At 36.6% G+C, this 18745-nt stretch overlaps 1 protein-coding gene across 1 annotated transcript in view; it reads left to right on the forward strand.

Moving 5' to 3' along the window:
* The window catches only part of LOC127527562 (cyclic nucleotide-binding domain-containing protein 2-like), an 89371-nt gene that overhangs the window by 18800 nt on the left and 51826 nt on the right, over nucleotides 1-18745 (forward strand). The window contains exons 4-5 of the mRNA XM_051926649.1: nucleotides 3678-3745; nucleotides 14778-14892. Of these exons, the coding sequence (XP_051782609.1) occupies nucleotides 3678-3745; nucleotides 14778-14892 (183 nt within the window). The remainder of the gene's footprint in view (nucleotides 1-3677; nucleotides 3746-14777; nucleotides 14893-18745) is intronic.

The raw sequence follows: 18745 nt of genomic DNA on the forward strand, positions 1-18745 counted from the left end.
TAAAAAGGTAATGTTGGGATATAATGTAAAATCTTCTGAATATATATTAAGGGATGTTATGTTCAGAATTTATATTGCACTAATGCAGTCACACCTGAAGTCACCACATAACAAAAAGATATAATAACACCAAATGCCGCAAGTAGATGGGCAACCCAACATATGCCGACGCTAAAGGGCATGTTCTGTAAGACTAAAGGAGTTAACACTTTTTACTTTTGAGCTGGGAAGTCTGTATGAGACCCTAATCCAGTTCTTTAAAATTATAAATGACATCTTTACAAAAAGAGTCATGTAAATCTGTAAAGAATTATTGAGTCATATAGTTAAAATGGTAAACCAGACATCTTTTAAAAAGTATTTGGATAACATATTAAAACAAATAAGCCGAGAGCTAACCAAGTGAGTTTGTATGGTATAAATAGTCTCCACTACTGCGTCAAAATTCTTATGTTCTAATTTTCACACTGGCAGTATAAACAGTATTGGACAGATGCCACTAAAAAATACAATGCCTTCCAGAATACAAAACTCAGAACAGACTACTACCATCAATAATCCAGCCACAAACTTTCCCCGTTACCTTAATTTATTTGAAAATGTCAGCTGTTACTTCACATATCATAATGAAAATGAAAAATGTAATATGTTCAGCACTAAAAAAACCTGATACTTAAAAAATGTAATTATTCCATATACATTTTTTTCTATTCACTTTAGTAAATAAATTTAAAAATTTTCAGTGGCTGCATTGTTTTTCAAAATAATTTACATATTTTGAAATAGTACAGCCAACATCTTGGTTATCTTGTCAATCACATTTTCTTTATTTGTTATTTAGAAGTATTGCTTTATTAATATCAAAGACAGGTAGTATTCAATTCATTGTGATAAAGTGAAATGTGAACTATTTTGAAATATGACTTTAAGAGTGCCTAATGTAAGCAGCCTGATATAAAATTATGATTTATTAACACTTGTCTGTGCTAATTAGAATTCATGGAGCTAAAAGATCATAATCATAACAAGGAGGCACAATAAAAATAATAGATCCATTTTTTAAAATATATCCATACCATTACATATTAAATCTGATAAGGCTTTACAGCTATAAAAACTCTGTGATCCTGTTTTTATGGCGTGGTTCCTTATTTATAGTTTTGACAACAGTCCTCCTTTCCCTCCAACATCCCTTCCTCTTTTCAACCTTATGTTCCTTTCGTTGTTCTCCTGGACATCCATCCTCTTCCTCTAAGTAACTCAGAGAGCTATGAAATCCTTTTCTGACAACTCCAAATGTTCTTTTGTGAGACAGTAGTCATGAAAAAAGCATCCCAGAGTCTGCCTGAAAATGTGGATCACCATAAGTAACATCTCAGCTTTGGTTTCTGCATACTTAGACAGGTTTAGCTGAAAATATTGCTTCCTGTACATCTCAACAGCCTCACGTAAAGGTGCAAGTTTAGGTTTGGCTCTTAAATGTCTTTAAAAAACCCATTTTTGTTTACACATTTTAAGCAATATTGCTACAAATACCACCACCAAATAGATGTAACCTTATTAAGCAATAACCCTTCCTGACTGTATACTCATATACATTGTGTACCACCAAGTAGAGAATAAGAATGAAGATACATCCTTAAAATTTAGAAAGGATCCCTGCTTTCACTGCCCTGTCCTGAGGCCATAACAATATCTCAGTCCACAGACCATACTTGGGAAACACTCTTTACTGTCTTTAGAGAGCATATAAAGAACACGTAGGCTTACTGATGTCACCTCCACACCAGATGTTTGGGATCTTGCTGCTCTGACTTGAGATATAAAATTTTCTGTATCTTCTTAGAAAGGAAAATTTAGTTTTTGGGTTACTACTCAATTAGCATTGTCGGCCTGTGTCCATAACCATATTTTTCAGATTTTATATGTAAGTAAAATGATCATATTGAACAAAAAGAAAATTAAGGAATAGATTGGTAGAATCTATTATCCATCCATCCATCCATCCATCCATCCATCCATCCATCCATTATCCAACCTGCTATATCCTAACTACAGGGTCACAGGGCGCAAGGCAGGAAACAAACCCCGGGTAGGGCGCCAGACCACCACAGAGAATCTATTAGAGAATATAAATATTGATTTTTGACAGCAGAGTGCACATTCCTTTTAAGCTATTACATTATCCTAGGAAAGGCTAAAAATGACATTGGCTCAGGATGTATTTTAATTATAAGCAGACTCAAACAAAAAAATAAAGCAACTTGTTATAGCTGAGAGAAAACCCTGCTGTGTAATTTGAGGAAACAAGATGATCTTTAGTACACATGGCTCTTTAGTGCGGCACTCATATGTTCAAAGACTGCCCTGGAGCAAATGACCTTGCTGGTACAAATGCATTCAGTTTGTGCAAAGACACCAACATTAGCAAATGCACACCCAGGATCCTGCCTGCTCTAACCGACATGTATGCAGGAGATAATGTGGGGAAGTTAACAGAGCTTGAAAAATGTGATTTAAAAATAAGAGGTAACTAACTTTCAAAACCCATGGGTTGACTTCAAACATTGATGACGAAAAGTGGCAAACAAACCGCAACTACAATGGTGAGATGGAAAGTACTACTACCAAGAACTACCACCAAGATTGACCTAAGTAATAAAGTGTTGCGCTTAATACATGAACATGGGAAAACAGATTTGTTTAGTGCTTGAATTGTTAGAATGCTATGAATTACATTATCCTCTAAATTACATTCTATAAGCAATGCTTTTTCACATTTCTATCCGCATATTGTTCAGGATATTTTTTTCTTTTTTTGTTTATTGGACCATTCTCTTTGTTCTTGATTTTTATTATATGCGGCTCTTTTTTGTTCATTTTTTTTTTCGACGTTCATTATCAGCTCTTTTTGCCCTTTTTTAATCACAATCTAAAATTCGTCATTCTTGAATAGATAACTTGCTTTTCTACCTTACCATTATAACCAACTGCATTGAAGGGTGAGTTAGCACTGAGAGTGTCACGGGGTGGTATGGAGAAAGGATGTGCGCAGTAGGAATAACGATTGGGCGAGCAGTGTAGGGGGAGTGGTCAATGTGGACACTACAAAAAACAAAACAAAGTTGACTGAATAACTCACTCACTCCTCAACAAAAAAGCTATTTCTGGTTTAGCTAAAAAGCTGAAATTTGGCAGAATAATACAACTGGAGTAGTAGTTATTGTCTATGTAAGAACATTTGATATTTCAATATTTAGGGGCAAGCCTACCCCCACAACAGAAAAATGAAATACCACAATTGTGAAAAATGCCTTGACAGATTTGATTGAAATTTGGTTACGTTATAAAAAGAAAAACATAGGCCGACACATGATTTTTATTTGCCAATACAAGTTTTATTTTTCAATATTTTTAATATGCTATGTATATGCTGTGTACTTTGCTGAGAACAAGTCTTATGCAAATGAAGACAAAGAAAAAGTGATTGAGCAAATAACAACACTAGCCAATAGGGTCAACAATTGACTAAGAAAGGGGTGTTGTCTTAAACAGGAAAAAGAGATATGATCATGTTATGAAATACAAAGTTATATATTATACACTATTTATAATATGGTCACTGTGCAAAAATTAAACAAATTAAATTCTAATTGACTTCTGTTTTCTTTCTACAGAGACTTCAAGAGTTTCGCAGGGCTGTCCTAGTTGTTCAGTTTGTTCGTAATATGATCAAGCTTTACAAGTAAGCACTTTTAAAAGATATTTAAGCATTAGTGCTGCTTTTAAAATATGTCTTCCTACTTCATTACACATGGAAACATGTTTGAATATTGACTGGGGTGCCCTTTGTGTATGCTTTTTATGTTCTCCTTGTGTTCATGGGGTTTTCTTTCCAACAACAACAACAACAACATTTATTTATATAGCACATTTTCATACAAAAAAGTTGCTCAAAGTGCTTTACATAATGAAGAAAAGAAAAATAAAAGATAAAATAAGAAATTAAAATAGGACAACATTAGTTAACACAGAAAAAGAGTAAGGTCCGATGGCCATGGAGGACAGAAAAAACAAAAAAAAACTCCAGATGGCTGGAGAAAAAAATAAAATCTGTAGCGGTTCCAGGCCACGAGACCGCCCAGTCCCCTCTGGACATTCTACCTAACATAAATGAAATAGTCCTCTTTGTAATTAGGGTTCTCACGGAAGGACTTGATGATGATGGTCATACTAACTTCTGGCTTTTAATCCATCACTGTTGGATGGTGCGCCACCACCAACAGGACACCAGAAATGGAAACAGAAGAGAGAGTAGGGGTTAGTACAGATTTTAGAGCTACCATTAATAGTTATTATAATGAATTGGATATACAGAGTATCAGGATTAAATTACAGTGAAGTTATGAGAAGGCCATGTTAAAGTAATGTGTTTTTAGAAGTTTTTTAAAATGCTCCACTGTATTAGCCTGGCGAATTCCTATTGGCAGGCTATTCCAGATTTTAGGTGCATAACAGCAGAAGGCCGCCTCACCACTTCTTTTAAGTTTTGCTCTTGGAATTCTAAGGAGACACTCATTTGAGGATCTGAGGTTACGATTTGGAATACAAGATGTCAGACATTCCAATATATAAGATGGGGCGAGATTATTTAAGGCTTTATAAACCATAAGCAGAATTTTAAAGTCAATCCTGAATGACACAGGTAACCAGTGTAGTGACATCAAAACTGGAGAAATATGCTCGGATTTTCTTTTCCTGGTTAGGATTCTAGCAGCTGCATTCTGCACTAGCTGCAAACGATTTAGGTCTTTTTTGGGTATTCCTGAGAGGATTGCGTTACAGTAATCTAGTCGACTGAAAACAAATGCGTGAACTAATTTCTCAGCATCTTTCAATGATATAAGAGGTCTAATTTTTGCTATGTTTCTTAAGTGAAAAAATGCTGTCCTAGTGATCTGATTAATATGCGATTTAAAATTCAGATTACAGTCAACAGTTACCCCTAAGCTTTTTAACTCCATCTTGACTTTTAATCCTAATGTATCCAGTTTATTTCTAATAGCCTCATTGTATCCATTATTGCCAATCACTAAGATTTCAGTTTTCTCTTTATTTAGCTTGAGAAAGTTACTGAGAAAAGCGCTATATAAATGTAATGAATTATTATTATTATTATTACTATTCATCCATTCAGAAATACAAGTCAGACATTGTGTTAGTGAATCAAGAGAATCGGGGTCATCATGTGCTATTGATAAATACAGCTGTGTGTCATCAGCATAGCTGTGATAGCTCATGTTGTGCCCTGAGATAATCTGACCTAACAGAAACATGTAGATTGAGAAGAGCAGCGGACCCAGGATAGAGCCTTGTGGAACACCATATTGAATATCATGTGTCTTTGAGTTGTAATTACCACAACTAACAAAGAATTTTCTCCCTGCCAGGTAGGATTCAAACCAATTTAAGACACTGCCAGAGAGGCCCACCCATTGAATAAGGCGAATTCTAAGAATATTATGATCAATGGTGTCAAATGCGGCACTCAGATCTAGGAGGATGAGAACAGATAAATGGCCTCTGTCAGCATTTACCCGCAGGTCATTTACTACTTTAACAAGTGCAGTTTCTGTGCTGTGATTTGTTCTAAAACCTGACTGAAACTTATCAAGAATAGCATGTTTATTGAGGTGCTTATTTAACTGCATAATGACTGAGGTTAGAGATGGGTCTAAAATTTTCAAGAGCAGAGGGGTCGAGATTATTTTTCTTAAGTAGAGGTTTAACTACAGCAGTCTTAAGACAGTCTGGGAAGACTCCCGTATCTAATGATGAATTTACTATGTCAAGAATATTATCAATTAGCACGCCCGATACTTCTTTGAAAAAATTTGTTGGTATTGGGTCAAGGACGCAGGTGGAGGGTTTCAGCTGAGAAATTATTTTATGTAAATCAGGTAAATCTATCCTGGTGAAAGAGTTTAATTTGTTTATAACGGAGTACTGGGGTTTAGGAGGATCCTTAGTGTTGGGGAGATATACTATGTTATTTCTAATATCATTAATTTTTTGATTGAAAAATACAGCAATAGCCTCACGGGTTTTATTGGAAGTACTTAGGAGGCATTCCTTTGAGTTACCTGGGTTTAGTAAACGAGGCCTTCAGTTTTTTGTTTACAGTTTTTTGACACTGTAGCGTAGTGAGTAGAATGCTGCATATGCTTGTGTTGGTCTCACACCTTGAGGTGAGAGAGGTTGGGAGCATGCACTGATATAGTGTGTTGCCATACCCATTACACCACAAATCACCTCAGGATCCCAAATTAGGGCCCAAGCGTGCAAGTATCACCAATCCTGCCACCAACACCTAAGTTTTCCCTGCAAGTTGGAGGACCTCCTTACAAGGCTGGATGCAGATTAATGTCATACCCAGGATGGAGCAATTGCAGGTTAAGGGCCTTGCTCAAGGGCCCAATGGAGTGGAATCACTTCTGGCATTTATGGGATTTGAACCAGCAACCTTCCAATTGCCAGCACAGATCCGTAATCTCAGAAGCCACTATTCCTCCCTATACACCTTGGGGTTTACATAAATTCTGCTCAAATGCTCAGACTGTATAGGACATTAAAGTTCATATTGATGAATCTGGAATTTGACATAATATAATCTGCATGCATCTTTCATGGTAACATTTAGGTACACTAGTGTTTGGTAATCTATTTGACAATTCCTTTACATTTTTTGCTTGTATAAAAATATTCCCAGTTTGCAGATTAAATTACCTAAATATTTATTCCAAAAATGAGAGTGCTAATTTTTCTAATTTTAAAGCAATCTAAACAGTTTTATAAATAATTTGTCATTGAACAAGCAGGTTCAATGTCTGAGTCTGGGCCTGATTTTAATAAAATAAGGTCTTAAATTTTTGGAGTGTTGCAATATGATGAGAAACCCTAATAAACAAAGTTAAATCTTCTAGTAGCTGCCGTAAAATAAATATCAAGGTATTATTTTAATTGATTGTCTTGATGTATTTAACAGTCATGATCTTAGATAAATCAGGTTCAATCTCATCAGTGCCCAAAGTAAATAACATCCATGTCTCTTCAATCATAGGACAATTTTTCCAGGACATCAAGATTGTTACATAGACTAAACTGTTGTGCATAGTAACTACATCTTTAAGGAATGTTATGTATCCAGTCAGTTATCCAATGGAACTCACTGTTAGCAAATGTTAGATGGAGTGTGACAATAAGCAATAATGAGCACCAATGTGGGCCTTTACCAGCGCTGATAGATAGATAGATAGATAGATAGATAGATAGATAGATAGATAGATAGATAGATAGATAGATAGATAGATAGATAGATAGATAGATAGATAGATAGATAGATAGATAGATAGATAGATAGATAGATAGATACTACACACATCCTGACTATGCATAACGCTTGTAAAAGAAGCCTGGACAGACGCTGAGACACACGATGTCCAAATGCACACTATACTTATTATTTTCTCACTACACTGTCCTTTGCACCTCACACACGGTGCACAACTCACCAGCACTAATACTCACAGTCTTTTCTTTCCTTCTTCTCTGCCGCCCTCACTCCTCCACTCACAAGCTCCATCCTCTTCCACCCGACTCCGGCTCCCTGAATGGAGTGAGGCAGCCCCTTTTATAGTGCACCCGGAAGTGTTCCAGGTGCTTCCCGATTAACCTCCGGCAGCACTTCCAGGTGTGACGAAAGCGCTGCTCTTGAATCCAGCTCCTCTTCAGGCAGCAATTCCAGGTGTGGCAGAAAGTGCTGCAGATCTTGTTTCCGAAGCTGTCCAGGCGCTTCTTGATGGTGGACACAGACCACATCAGGTTGGAGCTTCTAAGCCCCAAGCCCGTGGCCCCGATGCAACTCAGGGGGGCTGCCCTCTCATGTCCCAGGGTATAAATTGCCCTTCTCCTTTTCCCCTGTTCCTCCAGGTCTCCCAGTAGGGCACGATTCCCGGCCATCCATCACACACTAAAATCCTACTTCGTGTTCCAGCTCTCCCAATTAACTAATTGAATATATCTTTGTTAAAAATAATTTTCTAACAATAACAAAGCTGGTATAACATGGAAGGAGGAAAAGTCTCTATCCCTTTTTAAGTCTTTATGTTGTGGTCTAAAAAGTCTATTTATTAGCAGACCCCAAAGCCAAAGAAGTTAAAATATTCAAAAATAAGAAAACAACATTGAAAAAGGATAGCACAAGAAAGTATCAAGTATCAAATAAACAGAGAAGATAAAACCCAGCTGCCTTGCTGGGCTTAACTATCACAATGTTTATGCCCCCGTATATCTGCAGGGTGTTTTATGCACTTTCAGACTAAAATACAAAACAACCCTCTTTCGTCATTCAATACCTCAGGCCTCACTTCCTTTCACAGGCTAGACCCTTATCTACCAAACAACTTGCACAAGCTCAGTGGTCTGGTATCAGGAAGAAGCTGTTAGGCCCTTGCCATGAAACACCTTCTGAAAAATTCTGGGAATAACTTATGGTGTTAAGACTTGGGTCTTGGCCCCTGTGAAGATAAACTTCTAGCATACATCACACTGACCCCTGGTGTCCTGGCAATTCTGGACCCAAATTCTTAGCATAATCTCCAGGTCACCTAACCATTCAACTACAGTAAATATTAGGATGCTAGGTATAAATTATGGGTCCACCAGTTGCCACCTAATGCACTGGGAAAACTTTAATATTGTCCCCCATGATCTTTCAATACTGTAGCAGCCTGATGAGGTGATGGTTGGACTACACTGGCATGACTATATAATTAATCTTAGTCAGTGCATCCAGCCATTAGGAGGATTCATTGCCAGACTCCTGAACATTGAACACTATAAAAGTTATCTCCACACAGATGAAAATTATATGCATAGTTTATAGCTGCTTCTCACATACTGTATAACAATTTGAGGAAACTCTCATTATACATAGCAATGCTGTTCTACACAAACATTTGTGCTGTGCATGGTCATGTCTTTTTTAAAATAATTTTTAGTCTAAAACTATATTTGTTTGCACCACTTCTGTAAAAAGAACAGATAATTGAATACACTTTACTCATATATAAATAATAGAAGGTAATGTTGCTCATATAAACTGCTATTTCATACTGCCTGCACATTCACAATATGACTTATGATTATAATCTTCTGGCAGCCCTGTGTACTCTAACCACTTAGCACCCTATTGCAAGTGCACATCTTCCACACATGTGGCATGAGATGTGCATATGAATATTATGCTAAGAAGTCATCTTACTGTGGTGTAGCAAATTTACATTCCATTTTTAAAATCAAATGACAATGAGCATCAAATCCTGTTTGCATCAAATTTCACAGATTTATTTTGTTTTGAAAAGGAAGTGGGTCAAGACTTATGTGAATCTAGATATAAACATATTAGGAAAAGGTTAACAGGAAAAGAATCAATTGAGTCACATGCAACACTAACTAAATTAAAAAATATAAATTTCTTCATCACATTTGTGATGGACAGAAGGTATTTCTTCCTTGGCCAGTTTTTATCAAAGTTGTCATAATGCTGCATGAGCAAAGTCATAAAATGTGTTCTCTATTTGCTTAATCAAATTTGAGCTATTTTAAAAAGGCTGAATAAACTTAAATCCACCATTATAACGATGACAGAGCTGTTCTTGTTGAAGCCTCGACAGGAACTCCCTAGTAATTGACAATGAAGAAGTGCACCTGCCTTAGGTCATTGTATGATTTGCTACTAATAAATGCAAGTTGAACTTTTCTTTCCATGTTCATTAAGGATGACGTGAATGATACCTAAAGGTTGGCCTAAATTTCATGTCTATTCACTTCCAATAAGTTTGCTAGTTGTAACATAATTTTGTCAAACTGTAAGGGAGATTTAAACTGAACATTTCAAAATTTTCAACAGATTTGCTAAAAATTCTGATCAATTTTATTTGAGAAAACTAGGTAATTATACAGTTCATTGTTGAATTTTCTTTCAGGCAATAGTCTTTATTCATAATTTATTTTGTTTTTTAAACATGTTGCTTAGTGAATAAAACAGTACATTGCTTAGTGAATAAAACAAAAAAGAAGAAAAAGTAATATATTTTACCATATTAATCACTGTGGCACAGTGGTGCTCCTCATTAATCGAGTTAATGAGGTTTGAACATTTTCCTGGTCACTGGGTAGAGTTTGCATGTTTTTTTCTCTCTCTGTACGGGTTTTATTTAGGGTCCTCCGGTTTTCTCTCAACATCCCAAAGATTAAGTGGTGAATCTAAGTTGGCTTTGTGTGAGTGTCGGTAAGTGTATGGGAATAGCAATGGACTTTCTCCCAGTCCAGAATATTTTCCTAACCAATACCTATTGATACAGAGATTTCGATTCCAGGTCCCCCATGGCCCTAAACAAGATTAAGCATGATGGATAATTTATTTATGTACAGTTTGTATTTATTTGTATTGTTTACTTTCTAGTGTTCATTGGTAGTTTATTAAAATGATATGTGTACAGTAATCCCTCCTCCATCGCGGGGGTTGCGTTCCAGAGCCACCCGCGAAATAAGAAAATCCACGAAGTAGAAACCATATGTTTATATGGTTATTTTTATATTGTCATGCTTGGGTCACAGATTTGCGCAGAAACACAGGAGGTTGTAGAGAGACAGGAACGTTATTCAAACACGGCAAACAAACATTTGTCTCTTTTTCAAAAGTTTAAACTGTGCTCCATGACAAGACAGAGATGACAGTTCAGTTTCACAATTAAAAGAATGCAAACATATCTTCCTCTTCAAAGGAGCAAACAAATCAATAGTGCTGTTTGGCTTTTAAGTATGCGAAGCACCACGGCACAAAGCTGTTGAAGGCGGCAGCTCACACCCCCTCCGTCAGGAGCAGAGAGAGAGAGAGACAGATAAAAAAATCAATACGTGCCCTTCGTGCTTTTAAGTATGCGAAGCACCTTTCAGCATTTTGTTTCATGAAGCACATGCACAAAAGATAGCAACGTGAAGATAATCTTTCAGCATTTTTAGACCAGCGTCCGTATCATCTAGGTGTGCGAACAGCCCCCCTGCTCACACCCCCCTACGTCAGCGCAAGAGAGAGAGAGAGAAAGTAAGTTGGGTAGCTTCTCAGCCATCTGCCAATAGCGTCCCTTGTATGAAATCAACTGGGCAAACCAACTGAGGAAGCATGTACCAGAAATTAAAAGACCCATTGTCCGCAGAAACCCGCGAAGCAGCGAAAAATCCGCGATATATATTTAAATATGCTTACATATAAAATCCGCGATGGAGTGAAGCCGCGAAAGGCGAAGCGCGATATAGCGAGGGATTACTGTATTAACACTAGCATAGTTCCATAAGTTAACATTCATGATGATGTCTAAAATGTTTGTGACTAGAAAAACAGTAATAAAGAGAAAATTTTATTTTCTATAGATCTAAATTGATAGTTGAATTGTGATTCATTGGTCTGTATAACACCTTGAAACAAGGGGGACCAGACACATATAAATTAGAACTTCCAGTTCACTTTAAAGTTCACCTTGTATTCCAAGTCTCTTATTTCTGTGTTTATTTTTGGTATGTTATACTGCTTCCACTGATTTGAATTGAAACAATGAATCTGAATCTGTATTTCATAGTCTCTCTGGAAGGTATTTACTGTTGAATATTTGGTCCATTGAAAGGGTAATGACCCGGAGAAAGGCTTACGGGTTGCTATCCATGTTATCCATGTCCCTGATTTACTGTATTATTTCTATTTGCTCTTCCTTAGGATACCGGACTGATATATCCTGTTATGATTTGCTAAACTTTACAATTGTTTTCTGTGTTGAATACATTTTCTGGACTTCTCTTTAACCTTTTCTGAATTTCTTTTTCATTTGGAATTATTGTTTCTGGTGATTTAATTTTGTTTCCTATGGTTGCTGCCATTTTATTGTTTGTCATCAAAAGACAGTTTTACAAGTTTCTTGATAATATGTTGCTGGGGCTATGGTCCTGGAAGTCTTTAACATGATGAATAAAAACCTTCACCACGTAGTTACTGCTGTCTAGGATTGTCGATTCTTGTCTAAAGTATTTTGTGGCATGTTTCACAGTGCTTCTGCAAAAGTTTTAATGACTTAGAACAAGTTTTCTGATTATGATTTTTTTTTTTTGTATTTTATCAGTGTCATTTGGTTAGTATAAATGTCTTGGCTTTAGACACGGGTTTGTTTCTTGTTTAAGATTCAGTCTCACCTGCTGGTACTTATCCAATTCTAAAATGTTGCTGTTTCCTTTACATCACTGTATGAAAGCAGATCAGTTTCAGGGGTTCATTAGGAAACTATCTCACCATTCCCTGGCAGATGGCAATGTTTTGCAAAGATTAAATAAGTAGTAAACTCACCTCAGCAATTTAACATGTTGTTAAAATGTTTACAGGAAACTCAACGTAGTGGTCATAATTACATTTTTCCAATTTTCCATGATATGCTCAATGCAGTTTCTTATCTAGAAAAATATTTTTGGAGTATGTGAATTTTGTTTGTACCTGTACTTAGGAAAGTTTTACTGCTCAAAGATTGATCTTTGATAACTCATGAGACTTAAAACAGATTCTCACTTATGTTTCATTTAAGAATCAACTTAGTCACAGATGTTTCTCCTAAAATTCCTTAGGAGAAATAACTTAGACAAAAATGAGATCATGAGATACAGCTGAGGTAAAAGGAGATAAAGTTGAGAATTTTTTGTTTGAAAAGCACCATTATATTTTGTGAATTCTCTTTCTAGAATTGTTTTAATCACTTTTAAGACTTTATATTTTTTACTTATTATTGGATTGATGCCTTTAAAAAAAGTATGCTTAAGTGTACGAAATGCCAAAATGCTAAAGTACGAAAAATAAACTTGGTAGGACTAATGGTAAGTATATTTCAAATGTATTAAATTGGAACAATTGCCGTTAGCCCATTTCCAAGTTGATTAGGCAAGCCTTTCAATCTTGCAGTGTTCTAGTTATACCTTTGTTCATTTGTGCACATATGCAGCTTAAACTTTTCAGTTCTGCCTTGGAGCTTGAAGGCTAAAGCCATTTTAAGCAGCCATTGGATTGTTTTTTTGTGATGAATTAATAGGATGTGTGAACTTGCATGTTTCTATGTTTTGGAGTATCATAAATCACATTGATTACTTACAGAATGATTACTTACAGTATGATTTTGCGCTTTGCCCACTGAGTAAAAACTAGAAATGTATGCATGTTCATTTGCATTTCTGCTTTTGCTTTTGAGTATTTGATGTTAATATTGAGATATCATTTATTTGGTGGTAGTACTATATGACAAAATAATATATCATCATGTTGAGTGTTTATATGGCATTATGTAGCTGACATTTTATAATTAATGGTGCCCTTAGCCTAATACATTGTGAAATGTAGTCTGTGCCTCATTCCCCTGTTCCCTCATAGAAGGATTACTGGAGGCCATCTCCTTCCTTACCTGCCCTCCAGTGGTACCTGCTGCTCCGATCTTTTACAACTCTTTCATTGTAATTGCAATGATCTTTTTCATGCTATGTCCTCTGTCTGCATATTCATACCTTCGGCTCTTCACACCATTCACTTGGGGTCAGAGGCAACATCATCTGCCACACTTTACCCAACTCAGTCAAGCGATCCAAACCAGGATCCTTCAGGAGATTCACAGATGGCCATGTACACATATAAATGGATTTAAGCAGAGGAGCAGCTGTTCTGTAAGTGCTTAGTCAATTCCTTCCTTTTCTCTCTCTCTTTCACACACATACACATCCTCCTCCACATCCTCTTCCAGGTACGTGTGGCCCCACCAGAATTTTCATTTCATGAATGCCAGTTCCAAGGAAAAGAAAATATGGAAAAATGAGAAAGAACAAGGAAAGGATAACACAAACCTAACAAAGAAAAATTAAATCAACAAAACTAAGCCTCTCTTTTCCTTTTTACCAAGTGGTTCCACAAGCACTCCACAACTCACCTTCCATCTCTCCCTGTGTCCCTCTCTCTCACTTTCTCTTATCCATTGAGTTCTTGTCCCTTCTCTTCATATGGGTTGAAGATGGCTTTAGGCTATGACCAGGATCACTTTTGGCCAAGACCATCACTTCTGGGGAAGGCATAGCCCTACTTTTCCAACATTTAATTCAGGTTAAAACTCCCTCTAATGATCTCTAGAGCACTGTCAGAAACCTCAGCTACTTTAAAAGAAACAGGCCTCTTGGGCGGCCCTTTCCATGACATTTTAAAGAAGCAACTGTATTCTTGCTATCCCATCTTGTAAGTATATCCTGCACTCTATTATCCACTTCACTCATTCTCCATGAGAAATGTCTAATTTTACAAATACCTGCAGAATCACAAAGTCTAGCACCATGAGGAGTAGTTGTCTGTTTCCTCTGTCCAGACAAATCACTCACTTTCTCCCGGGTGCTTGTGCCTGCGGCCCATCTCCTTCCTCTTCTGTTGGGAAATCTGCATCTCTATCACTGCGCTATGGTGTACTGTTCTGCCTGCAGTTCCATAGTCCAAAGGTCCAGCCTCCCACTCATTCATCAATTTTAAAATCTACAAGATTAAAAATGATGTTTTCAACAAATGAAGAGGACTTATAGTGGATTGCATTGTGCATTTGAATGCTAATATTTATGATTAACAAATTTGAACAAACGTGTTTCTTTCTTAATTGTAGAGATTATGCAGTCACCAAAGAAAAAAGCATTCCCTTTGCTGGACTCACAGGTACAGCTTGTACAAGAAATTATCACCTTCTGTTTGATGCTTCTGAATTTCAAGCAAAAAAAGAAGTAAGTAGCTTTCAAACAGAGGCTTAAAATTTCTTTAACAATGTATTAACCCTTTAACCGCCAACTCCCTAAATATTCCCCACGCCAGGCGAAATCTGAACAATTTTCGTTTTTTTACTTTTTTACATTTTTTTTACATTTTTTACATTTATTCAAGCAGTATTGACCACTAAATGTTGTGCAAGTTGCCAGTGTATACACGAAATCTATAAATGTAACCTGAATTCTCAGCTAAGCAAAACATCTTGATACCAAACCGTGCCCTTTTCAATGGTAGATACTTTCGAAACTGTAAGCGGCCCTTCCACGACAATAAACTTTCATCAACTGCAACTGACGGTCCTGGCATGTAGGGCAACTGAAATGCTTCAAATAAATGATCAATCAAAGGACGTAGCTTGAACAAGTGGTCGCGGTTTGGATCTTTCTTATCTGGCTCGTTTCTGTTGTCATTCAAATGAAAGAATTTCAGCAGCAAAGAGAATCGGTTACGTGTCATGACAGCTGCAAAAATAGGTGTTGCATACATAGGATCTGTAGACCAGTACATCTCAATATCTGGTTTTCTGATTATTCCTATCAACATCAAAATCCCAATGAATTTTTTCATTTCGTTTTCATCAGTGTCAAACCAAGCACGAACACGGGAATGTGGAGGTAAATTGGGATTTTTCTCAATAAACTGTGCTGCATACAGATTTGTCTGATGAACAAAATGTCTGATCAAATCAGGTGACACAAACAGCTCATAAAACTGCTCAGCAGTGTAATTGTTTACATCAACAATAAAGCCACACGTTCCCTCAAACGAATGCAGAAAAGGTAGTTCACCACGGCAGCAGCCCAGCTGAGATGCTGGGGATACACCCACTCAGCGCCGTCATCCGATGCGTCTTCATTCACAGTATCATGCAGCGCACCTTGCTGCTAATCACTGTCGCTAAAATCTTCTTCAGAACTGCTACAATCATGATCAGAACTGTCCAAAATCGCCTGCAAAGCCTCACTTGAAGTCAGTTTACGTTTCGCCATATTCACAGCTGTTACATGCGAATCACGTCACATGACCGGCCAAAACAACCACAGACTTGTCGAAATACAACGTAGTAATAATACCCACGCCAAACCGTCAGTTATACTACTTGCAAGGCATTCATATAACCACAGGCAAATGTGCCGGATAATTCCGGCAGTATGGCGTTAGCAATAAAACAACGGTGCCGGATATATCCGGCAGAGGGCGGTTAAGGGGTTAAAAAAATAAGAACACCTTAAAGAATAATAATGAAGAATAATGACCAGACATCCAGATCCAGGTGGACCAATTAAATCCTTGCCACGGAACAACACTGGAACTCTTTGTTCTTTCTTAGAAATCTTAGATGTGCTTTGTGAACTTTGAAAATGTTCCTGAGGAATTTGTGACTGTGAGGTTGTTTCTGGGGTTTGGGGTGTTGCAACAACCCTGGTGGTTACTATATATATATACTGTATGTGTATATATATATATATATATATATATATATATATATATATAGTAACAGAAGAGGGCGCTATCGTCCTCTTGAACCTCAGGTACCACACCAAACACCAGGTAAAAGTCCAATATCTTGACTTTTTATTATAATACTGTGCACAAAGCACCCTCCACTCCACAATACTCATACAATTCCAATTAAATAATACCAATCCTCCACTCCCAGACACAGCCACCCTTCCTCTCAGCTCAGCCCAGCGTCTGGGCTTTCCCAAGGTCCTTTTATATCTCCTAACCCGGAAGTGGTTCCAACCCTGCAGTCCATGATTCCTTATCACTTCCGGGTCAGATAAAAAGTCCTTTTGTTCATCCCAGAAGCATGTCGTTCCTTCTGTCCATGTGACCAGGACGTACTTCCGGGTTATAGGGCACGTAGTACTCCCCAAGCCTCCCTACAGCGGCTCCTGGTGGTCCCCATGGTATCCAGCAGGGCTGTTTGTAAAAACTACATGGTCCATGAGGCCCTGCTGGAATTCGGGGAACTTCCATGCTGCTGGGAGGGCTCCATCTGCCGGTTTGGAGGTGTGGGCCGGAATATATGGCCGGCCATCCCTCACAATATATAATGGAAATATATATAGTGTTTTTTTTCTTCTATTCATAGATTTCAGGTAAAGATTGCCGATTTTATTATAAAAACTTTGAGACTCATGTAAAAAATAATTATAAATATGTAAATGTATTGTTTCTCCTGATCACAGACACTTCTCAAATTAAGAAAAACTGTGAAATTTAAGCAAACTGTTCTATTAAGTTCTCTTCAATAAAAGTCCTGCATCAGCATCCTCATGAAGAACAACTTCTGACTCGTACCTGCAACAATAAAATTACACCAAAGCAGCTGCCGACAAATAGATTTTGATTGATTTTTTTAAGAATTATGACCTGGCCCACATGTCATATTTATTGAACCAGTACAAGCAACGAAATATCAGAATATCCAGCTGGTTAATTTGTACTTAATAATAGTATAAAATTACTGTAAGCAGCATATTTAAAAGTACTCAGCAACAGACACTATGAAATTAGTCATACCGCCTTACCAGCCTCTGTGTAAAAGGGTACATGCTATGAATACACAGCTCCCCTCTACCTCTGCATCAGTATGGGGAAAGAGGCAGCATACCAATCTCCTTGAATCTTAAATGAAAACAATACTTTATTATTGTTTTTATTATAATACTGTTACTAGTTTTTGGGAGAAATGCAAGTAATAATTTCATTCTGCAATGTACACATGACAAAAAATGTGAACTTTACCTTAGATATGCCCAAAATCATTGCATGAACTATTCACATATGCATATGCATCCCCATAAGTAGCCACTTTGAACTTAAAACCTAAACTGTAACATATTGTAATATTTTTAGTTCCTTAATACAAATCCTTCTGTACTATTTAAGCAGGTAGTTAAATAATTTTCATTACTCAACTGGGTAATTGCTGCCGATGTTGTTTGGTTACAAGAAGGTTTGAACTTTTAAGCTTTTTGCTTATGATGTAGCTAGTAAAGGGGGAGTGTTTTTCAAGCAAATACAGTGTGTGCTCTGTGTTAATTGAACAGTCAGGACTTTAATGTTAAAGTTCTGGATCAGCATTAATGTTAATAAAGACCTCCATTTGTTAATTACAATTTCTGGGCTAATTTTTCTTCCACAAAAAAAAACAAACAATAAAAAAAAAACGAAAATACAAATCTGTAGTCTTAATATTTGGCTAGCAGGAAACTAAAGAAAAACTAGGTAAAAAGAGAACAAGAAACCCAGAAGTAAACCTTAATGAATTAAAAAAAATATGATGAAACAGCAATAAGTAGTAAAAAATAAACAAAAGAAAATAAAGAAACTAAACCTTGTAAATGGAAGGGAACAGCATACAGTTCTAATTAAATTCAAAAGACCAAAATTTTTTTTCATTATTAATATGAGTGAGGGTTCCCTGTAATAGATTAGTGCCTCATCCTTACTCATTGGCGTAATAATTTTGTGTTTTTGTTCTGCACCTAAGTTTTGCATCAACTTTATTAATTATAATTTTCTTGTAATTATCATTTAATTTAGTTATTTTTTTTTTTTTTACTATGTTTATGGTAGCTACCACCATTTTTTTGTTTGTTTTGAACTTCCATCAAAACAAATTTTCATAGTGTTACAAGGGAGCAAAGAATTTTAGGGCCACAGATTTCTTGTGTGTTTAACTCCAGTTAATGTTTTCGACATAGTAGATTTGGTGGTTTTCTCAACATTTTGACCTCAGCACATTATTTTTGACTTTGATTTGTGTCTATTTCATCTTCTTTACTATAAATTCCCTGA

Source organism: Erpetoichthys calabaricus, chromosome 4 (genome assembly GCF_900747795.2).
Source record: "Erpetoichthys calabaricus chromosome 4, fErpCal1.3, whole genome shotgun sequence".
Lineage (NCBI taxonomy): Eukaryota > Metazoa > Chordata > Cladistia > Polypteriformes > Polypteridae > Erpetoichthys > Erpetoichthys calabaricus.